Source organism: Piliocolobus tephrosceles, chromosome 11 (genome assembly GCF_002776525.5).
Source record: "Piliocolobus tephrosceles isolate RC106 chromosome 11, ASM277652v3, whole genome shotgun sequence".
Classification (NCBI taxonomy): Eukaryota; Metazoa; Chordata; class Mammalia; order Primates; family Cercopithecidae; genus Piliocolobus; species Piliocolobus tephrosceles.
This window is the reverse complement of record NC_045444.1, coordinates 55,780,798-55,804,124: the sequence shown is the minus strand read 5'-3', so window position 1 is coordinate 55,804,124 and position 23,327 is coordinate 55,780,798. Positions and strand designations below refer to the sequence as shown.

The window sequence follows — 23,327 nt, the reverse complement described above, 5'->3', positions numbered from 1 at the left end:
AAGTTAAAAATTGAGAATCACTGTTGTATATAATTGAAACCAGAGGATGAATAAGCAGAATATAATTAATCAAACTCACTATTTTCCTGACATTGCTTAAATACTACTGTTCTTGTGAAAAACGCCTTGGAATCATTAATGAAATAAAATGATTAGGACTTCTATTTTTACTCAAACTGGTACTTTCCTCATTACAGATATAAAGAGCAATGATTCAGTGTTAAATTAAATCCACTCATCAACAAATATTTATTGAGCACCTACTAAGGGTCAGGTTTTCAACTAATCTCTGAGAATAAAGTAGTAAATAAATCAAGATTTAGATGATCCCTGTCTTCATGGAGATTAACACCTAAGAAGGCAGAGTGTGATAAGGGCTGTAACGGGAAAAGTACAGGGAGTCATAAGAACAAATAAAGCTAGACTACAATTCAAGAAAAGACTTGGCTGGGCATAGTGGCTCACACCTGTAATCCCAGCACTTTGAGAGGCCGAGGTGGGTGGATCACCTGAAGTCAGAGTTCGAGACCAGCCTGGCCAACATGGCGAAACCCCCACCTCTAAAATTAGCTGGGCAGAGTGGCGGGCACCTGTAATCCCAATTACTCGGGAGGCTGAGACAGGAGAATCGCTTGAACCTGGGAGGCGGAGGGTGCAGTGAACCGAGATTGTGCCACTGCACCCCAGCCTAAGTGACAGAGCAAGACTCCGTCTCAAAAAAAAAAAAAAAAAAAAAAGACTCTCCTGAGGAAGTGAAGTTTAAACTGAGGCCTATAAAATAAAGCAGGAATTAGGATTAACCAGATAAACTAGTGATGGGAGAGTAGATGGTGCTATAGGTAGAAAGAGCAGTACATAAGAAAAGGTTAGAATCACTTAAAGAAAGAATGCAGAGGATGCATGGTACAAATGAGGCTACAGGGTCTTATAAACCAGCGTCCAGACTTTAGAGTTCACAGGAAGAGAATGGAAAGCCACTAGGGGGTTTTAAGAGAGAGAATATTATAAGAAGTGTAATATAAAAAGTGACTGAAGGAGAGTGACAACAAGAGATAAGAGGCTTAGAGATGGCCATGGCTTGAACTGTGGTGGTGGCAAAAAGATGCAGTGATGAAGAGGCTATGTAAAGATATTCAAAAGATTTGAAGGACAGTTGGTAACGTCTGCTACATCTGCATGGAGTAAAAAGAAGTAAAAGACAACTCCTAGGTTTTTAGGCTGCACAACTGTTTAGAATGGTTAGACACTGGAATCAAAATACACATTCATGTGCTCATGTATATACACACACACACACAGGATAATCTAAAAGAAGTCAGATTAATGGAGCAATAATGAGTCTTTGCTGTGAACATTGTGTGTTTGGGGTGTTTATAGACATCCAAACAATATAGTTCAATAAGTAGCTTGATATGCAGGGAGGAAAGGCAATCTGGGATTATGAGCATCTGCAGACATTCCTATGTCATGCAACACATGGTTTTAGATTCCACTTTACAAAGACTGTTTCAAAAGACAAATTCTAACATTTCTGGGACATGAAAAATTATGAGCTATGTTTGGAACCACAAAGCATATGGTATAATATTGAATATAAAAAAGTAAAAGTATAAGGTAGGAATCACGTACTACTATAAGGCTGTTTCTCTTTAGTCTTCAGCTATTGCTGTGGCCAAGCAAATTCTCATTGTATCAGCTCCTGTATTTATTAAAAGTATAGATAAAATTTTAAAATATTATCTAACAACAATTCAAGCCAAGGCTAGATAGAGGCTGCTAAAAAATAAAAAGAAAGTACAGAGATCTTGTTGTAGTATCTGTGGCTAGTTATGGATAGTTCAGTATAGTTAAGGTTTATTCTAATACTTACTGTAAAAATGGGAAAAGCTTATGATACTTTTAGAAAAGCAGTAAATATGTATCATAATATCTTATGCTACTACTGAAAGAGGAAAAAATAGTATGGCAAAGTTTGAAGGCTTCTAAAGATAGTTTTAGACCTTGGCTGGAAATAATGTAATTTACTGCTAAAAAAAATTATACTTAAAGATCTTAAAAATCTTTATTTCAGCTTGTTGAAAATTTAATTTGTATAAGAATTTCTAGAAAACACTAACTGCATTAGAAGCATATGTAAAAAGCAACTGATACCATATAATATGATTTCAGAAAAATATGGGAAAAGTGTGAAAAGCAGAGACACGAGAACAAAGTGCCAAGAAACACCAATATTGATAGGACAAGTAGAGAAGAGTGCTGGGCCACAGAAAGAGAATCAACAGCGTGAAATGCAACTGAAAATCAAGCAAGGTAAAGTTTAAACTATGACCACTGGCTTCCTCAACATGTAGTTTACAAAAAAGGTAAACCACATAATTTATCATATAAACTGGGACACTTTTGAGCGTAAAAGAAATTGTATTAATAACTACATCAGACTAACAGGCATAACTTAAGGCTATTCTCGGAAAACTAGGACATTATGGCTACATGAGTCATGGACAATTTTGTAGACAGCAATTTCAATAGAACAATGGGAGTGAACACTAGAATGAGGTAGGTTACTGAGTGACTTGTAGGTAAGGATATGAATATAAAAACTGAGGAAAGCTACTATTTAAAAAAAAAAAAAGGGAGGCAGATTTAAGACTCATCTTGTTCCCAAACATTCTCCCTTAAAGGCCAAATGTAAACCATATGTAATAAGCACAGCTAAATCACCTGATGAAGAAAATGGACTCCAGATTCTTTTAAAAGAACAGGTACTTCTAAATTTTGTTTTCTCAATTATGAATTTAAAACACCATTTTGCTGCAAAGACTTCACGACTAAAACACCAAAAGTAATGGCAACATAAGCCAAAATTGACAAATGAGATCTAATTAAACTAAAGAGCTTCTGCACAGCAAAAGAAACTATTATCAGAGTGAGCAGGCAATCTACAGAATGGGAGACAATTTTTGCAATCTAGCCATCTGGCAAAGGGCTAATATGTAGAATCCACAAAAAACTTAAACAAATTTACAAGAAAAAAAAACCCCATCAAAAAGTGGGCAAAGGAGATGAACAGACACTTCTCAAAAGAAGACATTTATGCAGCCAGCAAACATATGAAAAAATGCTCATCATCACTGGTCATTAGAGAAATGCAAATCAAAACCACAATGAGATACCATCTCATACCAGTTAGAATGGCAATCATTAAAAAGTCAGCAACAACAGACGCTGTAGAGGATGTGGAGAAATAGGAATGCTTTTACACTGTTGGTGGGAGTGTAAATTGGTTCAACCATTGTGGAAGACAGTGTGGCGATTCCTCAAGGATCTAGAACTAGAAATACCATTTGACCCAGCAATCCCATTACTGCGTATATACCCAAAGGTTTATATATCATGCTACTATAAAGACACATGCACATGTATGTTTATTGTGGCACTGTTCACAATAGCAAAGACTTGGAACCAACCCAAATGACCATCAATGATGAACTGGATAAAGAAAATGTGGCACACATACACCATGGAATACTATGTAGTCATAAAAAAGGATGAGTTCATGTCCTTTGCAGGGACATGGATGAAGCTGGAAACTATCATTCTCAGCAAATTATCACAAGGACAGAAAACCAAACAATGCATCTTCTCACTCATAAGTGGGAGTTGAACAATGAGAACACATGGATACAGGGAGGGGGACATCACACACCGGGGCCTATTGGAGGACAGGGGGCAGGGGGCGGGGGGAGGAACGGCATTAGGAGAAATATCTAATGTAGATGACAGGTTGATGGGTGCAGCAAACCACCATGGCACATGTATCACTATGTAACGAACCTGCACATTCTGTACATGTACCCCAGAACTTAAAGTATAATTAAAAAGTAAATAAATAAATAAAACACTATTTTTGTGACAAGTCTTTCTTTAAAAATATAATTCCATATAAGAACATCATTCATACAGCTGAATGACAGCAGATACTATTTCAAAAATGAAAAAAGAAAAAGCAATATATGTAGATAAATCTCTAGGAAAGAAAAGGTCATGTAACATGAAGTTAGTAAAACTATAACATAAAGTAGCTTTTAAATTTTCCTTTAAAAAGTAAAGAAGTAGGCCAGGCATGGTGGCTCAGGCCTGTAATCCCAGCACTTTGGGAGGCTGAGGCAGGTGGATCACCTGAGGTCAGGAGTTCAAGACCAGCCTGGACAACGCGGTGAAACCCCATCTCTACTAAAAATACAATAAATTAGCTGGGCGTGGTGGCAGGCACCTGTAGTCTCAGCTACTTGGGAGGCTGAGGCAGAAGAATCACTTGAACCCGGAAGGTGGAGGATGCAGTGAGCCAAGATCACACCATTGCACTCCAGCCTAGGCAACAAGAGTGAAACTCCATCTTTAAAAAAAAAAAAAAGTAAAGAAGTATATTGTTTAATGTAAATAATGTACTATGCTCCCACTATACCTACAATGGGAAGACAGACTCACAAAGTAGGTAAGAAAGAGTACAGGCTTTGAAGTTAGACAACCTGGCTTACTACTCAGAGCTGTAAGATCACAGATCATTGACTTCAACTCCCTATGCCTCAGCTGCCTCATCTATAAAATGGAGATGACAGCATCTTCAAAGAATTATTGATGGTTAAATGACATAATGCATATAAAGTACTGAGAAAAGAGTCTAGCATATAGTTGAGTACTCTAGAGATGGTAGCTATCATAATTAGCTAGCTATTATATATAACGCATTATGCCTTGCACTGAGTTCATATCAATTTTCAGGACATGGTGTCACACCTGAGAACAGACAGATTCTCAGTATAAGGAGAAAACAGGTGCTGATATGCACAAAGAGGCAAGAGTGGAACAAAGCAAGGCTCAACTACAAGATTTCTCCTCCTCAGAGAATGGAGAGGTCCTAAGATTTAATTAATCTGAAGTATTGTTTGTCGTTATTTTTAAAGTTTAGCTCCTAGTGCCAACAAGTAAAGACACATCCTATCAAAGTGGGACTGGCTGTGTCAAGGTTAAGAATACTAAGAGTTCTGACATTAGGAGCCATGAAATCCTTCTTAACTGTCATTTGCTAGCTGTACAACCTATGGCAAATTGCTTAACTTTCCTAAACCTCAATGTACTCATCTCTAAAGCATGGATAATAATAATGCCAATCTCAGAGACTTGCTCAGAAACTTAATTGAAACAATATATAAATAGCATTCAACAAAGTACCAGGTACATAGAAAATATTTAAATACTTATATTATTGGCCAGGCATAGTGTCTCATACCTATAATCCCAGCACTTTGGGTGGCTGAGGCAGGTGGATCACCTGAGGTCAGGAGTTCAAGACTAGCCTGGGCACCATGGCAAAACCCCATCTCTAATAAAAATACAAAAATTAGCCAGACTTGGTGACGCGCACCTTTGTAATCCCAGCTACTCAGGAGGCTAAGGCAGAACTGCTTGAACTGAACCCAGGAGGCGGAGGTTGCAGTGAGCCAAGATCACACCACTGTACTCCAGCCTAGGGGACAGAGCAAGACTCCATCTCAAAAATAATAATAATTATTATATATATATTTATATTATATTATATATGTGTATGCATGTATATATAATTTAAGGGAGGTAAAGTTAAGATGAATAACCATAGAGACATGAGAACAGGAAGAGATACAGAAACATTATGGCAGGTTGAAGAGTATCAACCACACAGTGGGCACAAAAGAAAAATATAAAGTTCTCACTAAGGGAGTAGAAAAAAGGCAAGATTCATCCCAATTTTTAACTTATAAAATATAAGCATGTAAAAATATCTAAGACTGATAGCATCAAATTTATGATTAAAAAACAGAAACATGTCTAATAAGGAAATGACTAAATAAATTATGGTATAGCCATGATATTAATACCTACACTTATTAAAATGCATGTTTTTGACATGTACACTATGGCAACTTTTTGAAAAGTATTTATTGTATCTATAAATATAGTTATCACACAAAAAGAAAAGAAATATAGCAAAGTGCTAACAACAAGTGTTTGTGAATCACAAAACTACAAGTGCTTTTAACTTTTTCTTGAAACTTCACTGTTAATTTTCAAAAATGCAACAAATATGTATTATTTTATAATTTTTAAACATAAGGTCTTTTCAAGACTAGTTATACAAAGTTCACTAATACTAGACTATTATTAATACTATCATTAGTAATTAGTAATATTACTAACTATACGAAGTACACTAATAGTAGAATAATAATACTGATAATAATAGAACTAGTGAATATAATTCTGAGTTACCTTGTAGCTCACTTTTAATAAGGCAACTTTCCATCATGTATAATAGCACAGTGACCATAATATCCAGCAGCTGACATTCTTCTGTTACCTGTCTGGCTAGCTCCTCATTGCTGAACAACTGAACACTAATATGCACAATTCTGTTAGACATTGTGTCTGATTCATGACTTTTCTTCAGTGTTTTCATAATGAAAGCATAATGCTGAACAAAAGTTTTTGTAAAAGCAACCTGTAAACATTTTAATAGAAAGGAAAAAACACATTAGTTTTATTTTTTAATTTAAAATCATTTTTAATATATCATATTAACATTTTACATCTTTACTAATTTATAATAATGTCCAAGGTAACAAAAAAAAAATCTCGATGAGGTAGTCTTTCACTTTTTGGGAACATTTGCAAAATATTTTGATGGTTAAAGAAAAAAAAACTTTTTTTTCCCCAAGATGGAGTCTTGCTCTGTTGCCCAAGCCTGAGTGCAGTGGCATGATCTCGGCTCACTGCAACCTCCACCTCCCAGGTTCAAGCAATTCTCCTGCCTCAGCCTCCCAAGTAGCTGGGATTACAGGCATGCGCCATCATGCCCAGTTAATTTTTGTATTCTTAGTAGAGACGGGGTTTCACCATGTTGGCCAGGATGGTCTCAAACTCTTGGCCTCGTGATCCGCCCGCCTCGGCCTCCCAAAGTGCTGAGATTACAGGCGTGAGTATGGCCCCGTTAAAAAAAAATTTTAATAGGCATTTTAAATTAATAAAGTTGTAAAGCAATAATAAATGCTGTGGTTTAAGAATACAAGATATAGGCCGGGCGCGGTGGCTCAAGCCTGTAATCCCAGCACTTTGGGAGGCTGAGACGGGCGCATCACGAGGTCAGGAGATCGAGACCATCCTGGCTAATACGGTGAAAACCCGTCTCTACTAAAAAATACAAAAAACTAGCCGGGCAAGGTGGCGGGCGCCTGTAGTCCCAGCTACTTGGGAGGCTGAGGCAGGAGAATGGCGTAAACCCGGGGGGCGGAGCTTGCAGTGAGCTGAGATCCGGCCACTGCACTCCAGCCTGGGCAACAGAGCGAGACTCCGTCTCAAAAAAAAAAAAAAAAAAAAAAAGAATACAAGATATACTTTGCTCACAAATGTATCAATTTACTGAGGTCAAAGTATGTAACTTTGTTCTGTGCTACCTACTTTAACAACAAAATCTAAGTCTCAGCTACAAACTATTGCATAGGATTTAACATAACTAAATAAGTGAGTCAATGTGATTACTTCAAAACAAATATCTTCTCCTATTTGATCTGAAAGCTGACCACTAATCTGACTAAACGATCTGCAGGATTATTTATTTTTACTTTTTACTTTTTTTTTTTTTTTTTTGGAGACCAAGTCTCACTCTGTTGCCCAGGCTGGAGTACAGTGATGCAATCCTGGCTCACTGCAACCTCCGCCTTCCAGGTTCAAGCCATTATTCTGCCTCAGTCTCCCAAGTAGCTGGGATTACAGACACATGCCACCATGCCCAGCTAATTATGTATTTTTAGTAGAGATGGGGTTTCACCATGTTGGCCAGGCTGATCTCAAACTCCAGACCTCTGGTGATCTGCCCGCCTCAGGCTCCCAAAGTGCTGGGATTATAGGCGTGAGCCACTGCGCCCAGCCATATTTATTTTTACTCTTATTTGTACTCTTATTTCCTTTACATGTACATTTTCTGGTTTTTTGTTTTGTTTTGTTTTAGCAGATATAAAGACACATAAAACAATGACACTATGAAAGTGTCTCTCCTAACCTACAACATAAAAATTACAGCACGCTTTATTTTCTTTTCATAAACTGAGCTTTGTCCCTCTGCCATAACCATATGATGGTAACAGGTGCGTTCTAACCCCCTGGGTCTAGAAACTTCACCTACCAACATTTTTATATGAGTCAATAACTGTTCTCTGTTTATCAGCTGTGACCAGACACTATTCAATCCATGCTTTTCCCAGCCTGATCTCACAATCTAAATTCAATTGCCCCCATTAAACATTCTCACAGCACCTTTTACTCTTCTTCAGAGGATTTAGAACAATTTGTAACTATATATTTATTTCTGCAAAATAAAAATTGTGGTTTCAATGTTTGCTTCCCAGTATTCCCTCCAGACCAAGTTCCATGCAGAAAAGCAATCTTTTGGAACTCTGCTGAGTAATGCTGCTTTGCCACAAAGTTAACACACTGTTGGCTGGACGCGGTGGCTCACGCCTGTAACCCCAGCACTTTGGGAGGCCGAGGTGGGTGGATCACGAGGTCAGGAAATCAAGACCATCCTGGCTAACATGGTAAAACCCCGTCTCTACTAAAAATACAAAAAAAATTAGCCGGGCGTGGTGGCAGGCGCCTGTAGTCCCAGCTACTCTGGAGGCTGAGACAGAAGAATGGCATGGACCCAGCAGGCAGAGCTTGCAGTGAGCCGAGATCACGCCACTGCACACGAGCCTAGGCGACAGAGCGAGACTCCATGTCAAAAAAAAAAAGGCTAAGACACTGTGCCTTTTGTGCAGAACCTGTGTTAGCAAGAGAAGAAACTAATGCTTGTTTATAGTGTTATATCAACCCTCACTTGAGAAATATATCCAAAAAAAGATTTAATAATGAAAGGCAAAGAAAGAAAAGCAAAGTTCAGAAAAGCAGGAAAATATATAGATACCTTATACTCTTGATCGGGAAGCATGTTAAGTAAGAAAGTTACCATCTTTTGAGGGAATTCATATTTTATAGTCCAAAATAATAGTTCTTCTAGGAAGCTTTTATGTTTCAAAACATCCATTATGGATTGATCTGCACAAGAAAAATGAAATTTATCAGTTAATGATTGAAGTTGCTTATCTCATTTAAACCTTACTATAACTAATAACCCATAAACCATAAAACGTGAATGTATCTAAAAATTAAAAATATCCTTAAATGCAATAATATTGACAAGCTAGATTTCTATAATGTACATACTATATAAATAAGAAAAAATTTAATGCGTATATTTTAATACAAAGCAGTAAGTGGAAAAATGAATGGGGGAAATGGATGCTCTTTTTAAATAAAAGTATTCAATGGAAGACAGCATTATCTACTGGAAAGTCTAAGGCCAAGTGCCACTTCTCAAGGGCCAGTCTGTCTCTTCTAAAGCTTCCAAGCTTATTCAACAGAAGATCTCAAGAGGTATATGAGGAACTAGGTATTTTGAATACTTTCACTGTTTCTTTCTCTCACTAATTTCTTCCCCTGCAAATGAACTAGAAAATTAAGACTATTAATCTTTGTCAGAGGAAATGATCTTAAGTTACTGCTCTGGATCATCAGCTCTACCACAAAGACATCAAGAGGATACAAGAAGTGTCAACTATGCATGTACTGGCTCCAGTGACACTGCTTAAGCAGGGGCTAAACTTAGATGAGAGACTGGAAAAAACAGTATCTAACACACATTAAAATCCTCAGGTCCAGCCCTAACTACATCACTGTTCAACGTGTCTTGCAGGATAACCTTGTAGAGTTTTTTCAGTTAACACTACCCCAGCTTTATACTTCTTCTAGTATTGAATAATGTGTTTATACCACATCTCCCCAGGTAGTGGGTCTAAACAAGTAACAATAAGCTCAGTATGTCATCACTTTCTTTATAAAACATTGTGTTTACTAAGACTTGAATCAGTCCTTATCAGATATAATTTTAACATAGTTTTTTCATTAATAACTAAAGAAAAAATGGCACCAAAATATCCTATATATCCTGAAGATATTATGATTTTAACCACAGAGAGGCAAAAATGTCTTCCAACTCCCTAATTCCATTTCAGTGGTGTCATAAGTGATATATATGAGTGGTTAACATACAAAGACAAGTACACTATAACACTATACATCTGTTTTTTTTTTTTTTTTTCCTTAAGAGTCAGGGTCTCACTCTGGAGGCTAGAGTGCAGTGGTGTAATCATAGCTCACTGAAACCTCAAACTTCTCAGTTCGAGTGATCCTCCCACCTTACCCTCCTGAATAGCTAGGACTATAGGGGTACAAGACCACACCCTGCTAATTTATTTTTTTATTTTTTGAAGAGACAAGGTCTTGCTACGTTGTCCAGGCTACATTGCTTTATTATTAGCAATTAAGTAATTATTTTCAAAACTCAGAATTTTCTACTTATAAAACAGAAAATATATTCCTCCTGAAACAGATCATTTCCAGGGCATGACAATGATTTAAAAACAAAAACAAGCCAAGATTGCAAGAAATGAGGTAAAATACAGTAAAAAAGAACTCACTGACAGATTCAAAGACAAAAAGTAATAAAAACAGGGCTCAAGAGAATCAGGTAGCAGGAATTTAAGATTTGTAACTAAAAATTATCATATAGGCTCGGCACAGTGGCCCACACCTTAATCCTTTGGGAGGCTGAGGTGGGCAGATAGATGGCTTGAGCTCAGGAATCTGAGACCAGCCTAGGCAACATGGCAAAACCCTGTCTCTAAAAAACATATGAAAATCAGCCAGATGGGGTGGCATGCACCTGTAGTCCCAACTACTCCGGAGGTTGAGACAGGAAAATTGGATCGCTTGAGCCCGGGAGGCAGAAGTTGCAGCGAACCAAGATCATGCCATTGATCATTCTAGCCTGGGTAACACAGTAAGACCCTGTCCTGAAAAAATAAATTATAATCCACCGCACACTGCTGTACCTAATTTAATTCTCACAATTCACTTAACACAATGTGACTGATAATTTCACAGACTACCAAAATAAAAGCTCTCATTGGTAAGTGCTTCTTAAAAGCATTTACAAAGCTGAACAAAACTAGTACTATTAATCACAGAATTCATAGTTATGACTCTGCAAGCCTGTATTAGGCAAATGAAAAGCCTGAAGCCATCATAATTATTATTGTCAAGCACTTAAAAGAAAATACACATTAACAATGTTTTAAATCAATTAAACAACCTGAATATACCAGGAAAGCTGTGGCTTCTGCTAAAATGAAAATAGTTGCAGTTATGTAGAATTCAATATTTTTATCTGCAGACCAAAAAAACTTCAGCAATGTCTTCTTTGTTGCTCTTAAAATAGGTGATGTCAGTCTCCCAAGATGTTAAAGCACATGTTACATTGTGTAATATTATGAAAATGTAGTTAGAAATGCTTCTATTAGTTATGTTTGACTATCTTTAAATCTTGACATGACTTTTAACAATGTGTAAACTACCTTAAGTCAAATTGTAAAAAGAGATTTTTGAAGAATCACTATGCACTGTAAACGCATCACTAAAGCAAAGGTTTTAATAATCTTGGAATCTTGGCCATGTAGTTAAAACCCTCAAGGCCTCAGTTTCTTCACCCTTAAAATGCAGGTTTAGAGAACAGGCAGTGATAAGGTTAGCATAGTGTCTGGCCTCTTCCTTACCATTACATATTTTCTTTTCAGTGCACTTTTCAAGCTGTTGAACAAAATTCTTACAAAAATTGAGCTATTCCCTAAACTTCAGATATCTTCAAAATAAGGTCAGTTTTTGAAAACACCTGGCGTTCTAATTCACAAAGCCATTCCTTCCATGTACCTACTTACACTGAAAATGATAACTGATGAAGTCTTAAATCTCTGTACTATGTCTTACCATTAGAGGAAAGAAGAGAAGGCACTCAATCCAAACACACATGTGAAAAAAGTTCAGGTATTTAAAAACAAAGAAAAAACACGTCAACTTAAGTCTGCATAAAAAGTATCTTCAGCCAGAGAGTGACCAGGCTGAAGGAAAACAATGACTTCTTACACCATAGCAGGTATTTTCTGGGCACCCCTAAAGCTTAAACTCAACTATGTGCTTAACAATCTCCAGCTCAGATGTGTCACAAGGACTCAGTTTAATATCTGATAAGTTAAAGAGCCAGATGGCCATATGGGTTCCTAATTTCCTTCAGACATACAGGTTCTCTGCTGAGCCAGAAGAAAGGAGAACATATGTGTATGTGTGCATCCTGGACTGCAGATCAAATTCCATACCCTTTCCTAGCAACTCCCAAGTTAAATGCAGCAGCATAGTAACTGAGACTTAGAAAAGGAACCTGCAACTCAAAGTGCCTGCATGTTCTACCTTTCTAGGCAGTCCTAAATATTTCACAAGATACACTTAATCAAGAGCAGAAGTAAGAAATTTCTTTTAATCGGCTGGGTGCGGTGGCTCACGCCTGTAATTCCAGCACTTTGGGGGGCCGAGGCAGGAGGATCACGAGGTCAGGAGATCGAGATCATCCTAGCTAACACAGTGAAACCCCGTCTCTACTAAAAATACAAAAAAATTAGCTGGGCGTGGCGGCGGGCGCCTGTAGTCCCAGCTGCTGGGGAGGCTGAGGCAGGAGAATGGCGTGAACCTGGGAGGCGGAGCTTGCAGTGAGCCACGATCGCGCCACTGCACTCCAGCCTGGGTGACAAGAGCAAGACTCCGTCTCCAAAAAAAAAAAAAGAAATTTCTTTTCATCAAAATAACATTTTAGCCGCTGGAGACTTTTTTTTTTTTTTTTTTTTTGAGGCGGAGTCTCGCTCTCTGGCCCAGGCTGGAGTGCAGTGGCAGGATCTCAGCTCACTGCAAGCTCCGCCTCCCGGGCTTAGGCCATTCTCCTGCCTCAGCCTCCCGAGTAGCTGGGACTACAGGCGCCCACCACCTCGCCCGGCTAGTTTTTTGTATTTTTTAGTAGAGACGGGGTTTCACCGTGTTAGCCAGGATGGTCTCGATCTCCTGATCTCGTGATCCGCCCGTCTCAGCCTCCCAAAGTGCTGGGATTACAGGCTTGAGCCACCGCCAGGCCTGGAGACTTTCTAAACCAACCACACATTAAGATATGGAAATCCCTGGCAAAAATCCAAAGCACAGACTTGTCAACTAATTACAAGTATTCTAGAAAAGCTTTTAGTGACAGTCAAGTAAACATTGTGGTTAAAAGCTTAGGCTCTGGGAGATGAATTAAGGATCTACCTCTCATTAGCCATAATCTCTAACATGTCCAACACATACAAAAGGTTCAATAAATATTACTCATTGTTATTACTAATCTAGTCCCTCACTACAAAGCATATCTATAATACTTTCTCCCCTTAAGTAAACACGTGAGTCCCTACTGAGCCTTTATTACGTGTTAAGTACTATTTATTCATTCCCATTGTGTGTGTGTGTCTGTCTGTCTGTCTCTCTCTCACCATGTCATCTCCCTTGTCTTTTTTCACTCTAGAAACTGCACACCCCAGATTATAAAAGGAACTAGGCCAGACTACAAATTCACACAAAAAACAATGGCGCCAAATCAATCAACCAATGAAAAGACTTCCTTTTGGGGGGACTCAAATATGATAATGCATATTTTATGATGAAAATAATGAACAAAACCCAATAGTAATCCCTTAACAATACTTTCTCCAAGACTTATTAGATAAATCTAATAACATAAGTCTCCCTTTAAACAGCTTTGATGTCAATATGGTTAGCCCATCAAGTATTTTTAGTGATTAGGCATTTTTTAGAAGCATTTTATTCAAGGAAAAAAAATAAATAAATAAAAATAAAAATACCTTTGGTGCCACTGCTTAGTTTTACCCTCTTTCTCTTGCCCAGACCTTGACTACCATCCTGATCATCCTGAAGGAAAATAAAATTAGCATTACACACAGTCACATTCATAAATTGATACACTTTATAAACATGCTACAAATTACATTAAACACACAATATATGCATGCTTACATACTACTAATCAACATCTATGTATTTGCTATAATATGTATTTTAGTGTTAATTTTGATTTTAAAATATAGTGAAATATCCCTAATATTAAAACACAAGAGTTCTCAAATGTAATCTCTGCTTCTAATGGAAGACTCTTAAACACCCCAAAATGCCAAGATTAAAGATTTTCCTAACCTTACAAATTAACATCAAATGCACGAAGAAACTAAAGGGTGGAATAAGAGAGATTATTATAGGAAAGTAGGAGAGAAGAGAAGAGGACAAAAACAATGAATAGAGGAAAGGCTTTCAAGAGTCTAAGAAAAAATGAGTTCAAGAAATCAAATTTGAAAAATAAACACAACATATTAGAAGTTGGAGTTGAGAGTTCAAAATAATAATAAAAACAAATTAAAATATGCTTAGAAAAAAAAATCCAAAAAGGAAATACAGACATTTCTGCTCAATGTGATATATACATATATATATCCTAGGAAAATCTCACACTAAAAATAACACGGCTTATGGGGGGAAAAAAAAGGGTAAGGTGCGGACACTCACAACCTATTCAAGTTTGTAACCAGAGAAGTAACAAAAGCAGTAATTGGTGCCTGGGAAGATCATTCGCAGGCCCAGGCAAACATCTTGTGGTGGTTTAAGGCTATATGAGAGCATGTTAACACTGTACAACAGAGTAAGAAAGCCAGCCAGCTATGACAATGCAGAGGGAAGAGGAGCAAAGGGAGCCTGCCTCTGGTAAAACCAAGGTAAAAGTAGCAGTGCACCTCTTGAGAAGGAAGCCCTGGGTATAGGTGCTCATTTCTAATTTTCTTAGTATAGTGCTGAAATGGCTCCTGCTGTCTTTGCAGCAGAGCTCAGAGTTTTTTACTCTCCAGCTAAAGGTTATGATTCTACCCCACTATCCCAGCTCTCCTAAACCAAGGATGTTACATATGAATCAACAACTTCCACATTATACTGACATATTTTCCCTGTTTTCTAAACACATATAAACCAACCAATATTATAAAGAGGTGTGGTAGTATTTGGCAGATAGTCAGTTGTGCTAACAATGGTGTTGGTGGCAGGTGAGAATTATATTATAAGTTCCAAAATACTTTTCTCAATTAGCATCCATCAAATTCCTAAAGCAGAAAAGTAGCCTCAGCTTCATGCTGGAGCTCTATACACTGGTGCAGCTTCCTTGGCCTAAATGTAATAGCCTGAACTTAGGTTTCTGTGAAGTGCAGCATCAATCCTCAGGGCCATTCTCTGGGGTTTTCCAGAGCTACCACTTAGCTCAGTCATTCAGCATTTACTGGGCACTTCAGTATGTCTTCCCTGTTAATCTCTACCTTTGCCAGGCCTCTCTGGCCATCCACCTGGCAACAGAACTGACAGTCAAACTACAATCTCCGCCTCCTCTGCCACTCTCAGCTTGCTGCTGGAGAAATTAATGAGAAAGAAATATGAAGCCTTAAAAGACAGAAAACAGACACAGGAATGTAAAAGCATACTACAGGGCTCAGAGGGTTCAGAAATTTAAGATTTCGGCTAATAGCCATTTATGAAACTTGTTCTCTAAGACATGAGAGAAAAAGCAAACTTGGAAAAACATGTTATGTCCCAGATGAGGATTATTTCGTAATTTGAAATATAAACTTCCTATGAAAAGAGCATTCTTGATCAAGTGATAGTCATGGCAATATGAAGTTTTGTAAGTTTCCTGACCTTACATACTTAAAGGATAAGTAGAATTAGACAAGCAAAGGAGGGCAAAGTCATGCCAAGAAGAGAATACAGCATAAGCAAAGGCAAAAGACAAAAGTCTGAAAACATGGACCACTGAGTTGGCCTTAACATCATGTTAGATATCAAATACAGCTAGGAAGGGAGATTATCTGCATCTGAGCTGGTGGGAAAATGGGTACTCTTATATACCAATGGGGAGAATATACAGTAGTAAAATTTCCCTGAATGGCAATTGGGTAATCTTTGGAACAGAAATTCCAGTTCTAAGAATTTAACCCAAAGAAATAATCAGACAAGTGAATTGGGACTATATGCATATTTATTCATCACAATGTTATTTACAATGGCAAAAAAAAAAAAAAGGTATTTGGTTTCCAATAGAAGATGATTAGGTAAATAAATAAAAGCATACCTGTACCATATAAAGAAAAACAATGCTGGAGCTCTATATTCATTGTGACCAGATGTTCAAAAACTATTATTATAAATGAGAAAAGCATGCTATTTAAAATAGCATATGCAGTATGAAATTACTTAAGTATTGATAATATTCACAAATAAAATCTGTTAGTATATTCTTTCTTATAGATGTTCAAAACTGTCATTAATGAGAGAAGCAAGTAATACAGGAGTATATACAGCATGAAACCATTAAAATATAACATGCATAAAATCTGCTAGAATGTCAGACATTATAAAGTCGTAATACAGGACTGTGCGCAGTGGCTCACGCCTGTAATCCCAGCACTTTGGGAGGCTGAGGCGGGCAGATCACCTGAGGTCGGGAGTTTGAGACCAGCCTGACCAATATGGAGAAACCCCATCTCTACTAAAAACACAAAATTAGCTGGGTGTGGTGGCACATGCCTGTAATCCCAGCTACTCGGGAGGCTGAGGCAGGAGAATAGCTTGAACCCGGGAGAGGTAAGTTGCAGTGAGCTGAGATCGTGCCATTGCACTACAGCCTGGGCAACAAGAGTGAAACTCCGTCTCAAAAAAAAAAGAGAAAGAAAAAGAAAAAATTTTAAAAATAAAGAATGTCAGATGTTTACAGTTAGTCACCACTAAGTGATAGAGATTTAGGTAATATCTTTTTATTAATATTTATTTTCTATTTATTCAACAATAAATGTGGGTTGCAGTTTTAAGTTAATAAACATCTTTTTAAAATACAAGTCTGATTTCCAATACTACTTGCTCCAACAGTAATAGATTACTATATTATCAGTTATAAGTTCTATATTTTTATTTTTAGAAAGTACAATACTATTAACAAACAGAAATAACCCCCAACAGTGGGGCATTCAGGCATTAAGGAAAATGAAAACAAAACAGTTACCATAAACACAATTTCCCATTCCTCCAAATTCATGATGTGGAGCTGAGGTTCATTTGTACCTGAGGAAGCAGTACAGGACCCTAAGAGAGGATGATGGTCCAACTGACGAGAGGAAATAAATTAAATACAATCTCAAACCAGACAGCATTTGTACAGCCCTCAGGAACTTTTCAGACCTTAAATAGTCCCTGAGCAGGGAAGTAGGCACTATTGCTACATGTGTTTCAGGCACAAAATATGGACACAGGTCCAAATTGTTTTGGAAAAGAAACAAGAAGACATGAGACAAGAAAATCCAAGAAAAACAGATTCAAACTCCCAATCTGCTAAATCTACAGATGATTTCTCAACCTAAATTAACCTTTCTTTTTTTGATGGATTTTCTAGACAGATGAAAAAAATGTGAGCTTCATAAAAAGAAGCCAGGTTAATTCAAAGCTGGTTACAACAATACTCAAAGAATATTAACACAGACTACACAGGGCTAGAAGGAATATTTAATATGTCACCTTATAAAAATGAAAGCCAAAGATCTTAAAAGACTAGAACGATAAGATGAAACTTGAAGATTTATGTAAGCCTCTATAATCAGACTGCTTTAAATCAGCTTCACAAGAATAATGCTAGAAAGGAGTTCTAACATGTCAGCTGTAAGCTGAGGCCCAGGGGGAAATGCTGGGCATTTTGTTTGACCTCTGTGGCTCCTGCCAAAAATTTAGGATAGCTGCTAAAAAAAATTTTTAAAAGCTTTGGACCTTAATGAAGACATAGTATGCATATCAAAAGATGTCCCATCACCGGCACTGAATCAGGACATAGATTTTAAAAGAAAATGAATTTACTAGATAGTGAAAAGAAAGAACTATGCACAACAGAGAATATTTAAAATTAAATATTTAAAACAGTGTCATATGGAAATAAAAATCTTTCTAGAGGGCAAAACAAGAAATATGAGAAAGTTACAATATTTAACACAATACTGAGAAGATTTTAATAATTAGAGCTATCAAGCGAATAAGTTGCTTCATAAACTAGGTAAGCTCCCTACGATTGGAAGTGTTTATGGAGAGGCCTACCAACTGTGAGGAATGTTGTAAAATCAATTCCTGCACTAGAAAAGGAATACATTAAATATTTCTAAGGCCTTTCCCACCAACAGTTTATGTGATTCCCTGCCCTACCCTCACCATAACGTAATTTATGATACCAAATTAAATTTAAACCTTATGCCTCCAGAAGTAAAATTAACTTTTTTTCTTTTTTATTATTTTTTATTTTTTTGAGACAGAGTCTTGATCTGTCGCCCAGGCTGGAGTGCAGTGGCCCGACCTCGGCTCGCTGCAACCTCCGCCTCCCAGATTCAAGCGATTCTCCTGCCTCAGCCTCCCAAGTTGCTGGGACTACAAGTGCGTGCCATCACACGGGGCTAATTTTTGTATTTTTAGTAGAGACGGGGTTTCACCATATTGGCCAGGCTGATCTCAAACTCCTGACCTAGTGATCCGCCTGCCTCGGCCTCTCAAAGTTCTGGAATTACAGGCATGAGCCACCATGCCCAGCCTTTTTTCTTTTACCTATTCACTTATGAAAAGTATCTCTGATTTTTTATTTCAATTGTCCTACTTTTGCTATTATTTTTGGAAAGCTGTCGTTCACTTGGATTGTGTCTTGAATAAAGACAAGAATATTCCAAGTATATCTACACAGTAACTTATTTTATTTTGCAAAGTGATTATTTCTCAATTATGTAACAGTATGCAGGAAAAAAAGATAAAAGTAAACAAGCAAAATTTATAAACACTGATCATCTTTGGATGGGAGGGCTAAATGTAAACGTTTTCTTTTCAGGTTTTTTTGGCTTATTTTTTTTGAGACAGGGTCTCCTTCTGTCACCTAGGCTGGAGTGCAGTGGCACAATGTTAAGTTTACTGCAAGCTCCGCCTCCTAGGTTCAAGTGATTCTCTTGCCTCAGCCTCCCGAGTAGCTAGGATTACAGGCATGCGCCACCATGCCTGGCTAATTTTATATTCTTAGTAGAAATGGGGTTTCTCCATGTTAGGTTGGTCTCGAACTCTCAACCTCAGGTGATCCGCCCACCTCAGCCTCCCAAAGTGCTGGGATTACAGGCATGAGCTACCTCGCCCAGCCAAAACATCTTTTAATTGTTACAATTCCTACTCTATAGTAGTAATTAAAATGTCATTGTCCACTTATTCTCATGCTATCTTCCTTTATATATAATATCTTAAATTACAAGAATAAAATTATGTAAAGGGCTTACTTAATAATCCCATGAGCCTATAAGGTAATGTGTAGAAATTGTAATCCTGAAGCCACATCTAGCTCTTCATTACATTTCAAATATAAATAGTAAAGCAAATATGTCATTTGTGCCTACAGTTCCAAATGAAACGCAACATGACATTAAAAGCCTTAATGAATATTTAAATGGCATAAAATAGTTATTTATTCAAGAACATCTATATCTAAGTACTCTTCCTCTATCATCCTATTTCCATCTATCTTATCCCTTCATCTATTTTCACCTTAATCTATTCTATTCTATATTAATTCTTGTATTTTGACCATTTTCATATATATGTAAAAATACTTTAAGAACAAAAGTAAAAGCAAATTTTAATAATAATCATATTCATTTTTTAAAGGGGTTGATGGGAATTTTTATCTTTCTCTCCAAATAAATCACACAAACTCAATTAACATTGCTTTTGCTTATGATGTCTAGCCATCAGCTGAATTTTTATTCCATGTAGGCCATGAGTCCTAATAAAATAATGTTTTCCATTAATAAAAAACAAACCAGATTAAAACAGGATATACAACCCAAAAAAGAGACTAGCGGAAGAGTTACAGTAGTTTTATAGCCTCATTAGTAATTAAATTCAAAAATATATTTTGTTCTTTAACCTACAATGAATACTAGTAAAATTTCAGTATATTTTCTTTTGCTTTACAAAGTTAAAAGTCAACTCTCAACCGGGCACAGTGGCTCACGCCTATAATACCAGCACTTTGGGAGGCCAGGGCGGATCATGAGGTCAGGAGATCGAGACCATCCTGGCTAACACGGTGAAACCCCGTCTCTACTAATGATACAAAAAAATTAGCCAGGCATGGTGGCGGGCGCCTGTAGTTAGGAGGCTGAGGCGGGAGAATGGCCTGAACCTGGGAGGCGGAGCTTGTAGTAAGAGATCGGGCCACTGCACTCCAGCCTGGGCAACAGCGCAAGACACCGTCTCAAACAAAAAAAGTCAACTCTCCAAAATACCTTACAGACTGAGCACAGTGGCTCACACCTCTAATCCCAGCACTTTGGGAGGCCAAGGTGGGTGAATCACCTGAGGTCAGGAGTTCAAGACCAGTCTGGCTAACATGGCAAAACCCCATCTCTACTAAAAATACAAAAATTATCTGGGTGTGGTGGCATGCACCTGTAGTCCCAGCTACTAGGGACGCTGAGACAGGAGAATCGCTCGAACGCGGGAAGCAGAGGTCCAGTGAGCCAAGATCACGCCACTTCACTCCAGCCTGGGCGACAGAGTAAGACTCTGTCTCGAAATAAAATTAAAATAAAATAAAATAAAACAAAATACCTTACAATGTAAATATAAGCTTTTATTCTCTTGATGTACAATAGTAACTCTTATACTTAAAGAAAGCTTTGATTTTCATTAAAACTCTGTAATAGCCATTACTGGCTAAAATGACATGACTTTACCAGTTGTAGTTTTTCGCAAGAGATAGTGACACTAAAATAGATAGAAAATTTATAAGAAATTATTGGTACATTATTTAGCTATTATCACTACCCACTATTGGATTATCAACTGAATCCAGGGAAAAGAATGGCTAATGTCATATCCTGGTTGTGGAAGTTTTAAAACATGTTTACAAATTCTTTGACATTCTTCCCATCAAGAGGTGGGATCTATATCACCTCCCACTGAATCTGGACATATTTTAGCAACTTTTTTATAACTAAAAAGGATGAAGTGACACCATGTAACTTCCAAGACTAGCTCTGAAAAGGCTCTACAGCTTCTACTCTTGGGCTGTTGGCCTGGGAGAAGTCAGTCACTGTGTAAGATGTCCAACTTGAGACCACCATGCTGGAGAAACCACATGTTATCATACTGATCAACAACCAGCTGAGTTCCCAGTGGATGGCCAGCATCAACTATCAGCCCTGTGAGTGAGCCATCTTAGATCTACATCTCATTGTGAAGCCCTCAGATGACTACAGCTGCAGCCAACAACTAACTGCAACCACATATGATAACCTAAGTGAGAACTGCCCAGATGCCATTCTCACGTTCCTATGTCATAAAATTGTAAGCAAAATAAAATGGTAATTTTAAGACATAAAGCTTTGGGCAAATTTGCTGCATAGCAATAGTAATGACAATCATGGTTTATCCACTTTATAGAAAGAACACTTACACCAGCAGATGGAAGAACTAGTGCCCAATTTCAACTCCACCACTAACTAGATGGCATTTACTAGCCTGAGTGAATCAGTTAATTCTATGGAATTCAGTTTTCTCATCCGTAAATAAGACAAGATGAATTATATGGTCCCTTTTAGCTCAAGCACTCATAATTTTTATAACCCTTGAATTGCTTGACACTAATTTTCATTTCGTTTTTATCACATGACTTATCTTTTTTTTTTTTTGAGACGGAGTCTCGCTCTGTCGTCCAGGCTGAAGAGCAGTGGTGCGATCTCAGCTCTGAAACCTCTGCCTCCCAGGTTTCAAGGGGTTATCCTGTCTCAGCGTCCTGAGTAGCTGGGATGACATGCATGTGCCAGCAAGCCCAGCTAATTTTTGTATTTTCAGTAGAGATGGGATTACTGCACCCAGCCAACTTTTCTAACTCAAGACTTGACAATAAGTTTAAAACCACAAAGCAAAACCTTTATATATATACACATATATGTATATATGTGTGTATGTGTGTGTGTGTGTGTATTTGCCAGACTTGGTGGTGCACGCCTGTAGTCCCAGCTACTCAGGAGGCTGAGGTAAAAGGATTGCTTGAGCCCAGGAGGTGGAGGCTGCAGTGAGCCACGATGGTACACCACTGCAGTGAGCCATGATGGTACCACTGCACTCTAGCCTGAGAGACAGAGCAAGACCCTATCTCAAAAAAAAAAAAGAAAAAATACAGTAGATACTTTGGCTAAACAACTCTACTTCAAATTCTTAAGTTTTCAAATGCCTAAATGACCCCATTTTTACCCCTTTGGAAAATGTGATCAATATATAAACTATAAAAAGTTTAGCTTTCTGGGGCGGTGCACGGTGGCTCACGCCTGTAATCCCAGCACTTTGGGAGGTCGAGGTGAGCAGATCACCTGAGGTCAGGAGTTCAAGACCAACATGGAGAAACCCCATCTCCACCAAAAATACAAAACTAGCCAGGCGCGGTTGTGCACGCCTGTAATCCCAGCTACTCGGGAGGCTGAGGCAGGAGAATCGCTTGAACCCAGGAGGCAGAGGTTGTGGTGAGCCAAGATTGCACCACTGCACTCCAGCCTAGGCAACTAGAGCAAAACTCCGTCTCAAAAAAAAAAAAAACTTTCCTTTTCTATTTATTTATTTATTTATTTAGAGACAGGGTCTCACCATCTTGCCCAGGCTGGTCAAGCAATCCTCCCACTTCAGCATCCCAAAGTGCTGGGATTACAGGCATGAGCCACCATGCCTGGCCAAATATTTTTAGACTACAAAAAAATATAATCAACCTAAATGTCCATCAATGGTAAACTGGATAAAGAAAATGTGGTACATATATACCATGGAATACTACATAGCCATAAAAAAGAACAAGATCATGGTCTCTGCAGGAACATGGATGGAGCAGGAGGCCATCATCCTTAGTAAACTAACACAGGAACAGAAAACCAAATACTGGGCCGGGCGCGGTGGCTCAAGCCTGTAATCCCAGCACTTTGGGAGGCCGAGACGGGCGGATCACGAGGTCAGGAGATCGAGACCATCCTGGCTAACACGGTGAAACCCCGTCTCTACTAAAAAATACAAAAAAAAAGAAAACCAAATACTGCATATTCTCACTTTAAGTGGGAGATAAACTATGAGAAAATATGGACACAAAGAGGGCAACAACAGACACTGAGGCCTACTTGAAGATGAAGGTGGGA

At 37.9% G+C, this 23,327-nt stretch overlaps 1 protein-coding gene across 3 annotated transcripts in view; it reads right to left on the bottom strand.

The window, feature by feature from the left end:
• Positions 1-23,327, bottom strand: part of UBR3 (ubiquitin protein ligase E3 component n-recognin 3) — a 260,446-nt gene that overhangs the window by 177,545 nt on the left and 59,574 nt on the right. For all 3 annotated transcript variants that reach the window (XM_026454174.1, XM_026454176.1, XM_026454177.1), the window contains exons 6-8: positions 13,899-13,965; positions 8,996-9,126; positions 6,307-6,535 (exon numbers count right to left, since the gene is read on the bottom strand). In XM_026454174.1, the coding sequence (XP_026309959.1) occupies positions 6,307-6,535; positions 8,996-9,126; positions 13,899-13,965 (427 nt within the window). The remainder of the gene's footprint in view (positions 1-6,306; positions 6,536-8,995; positions 9,127-13,898; positions 13,966-23,327) is intronic.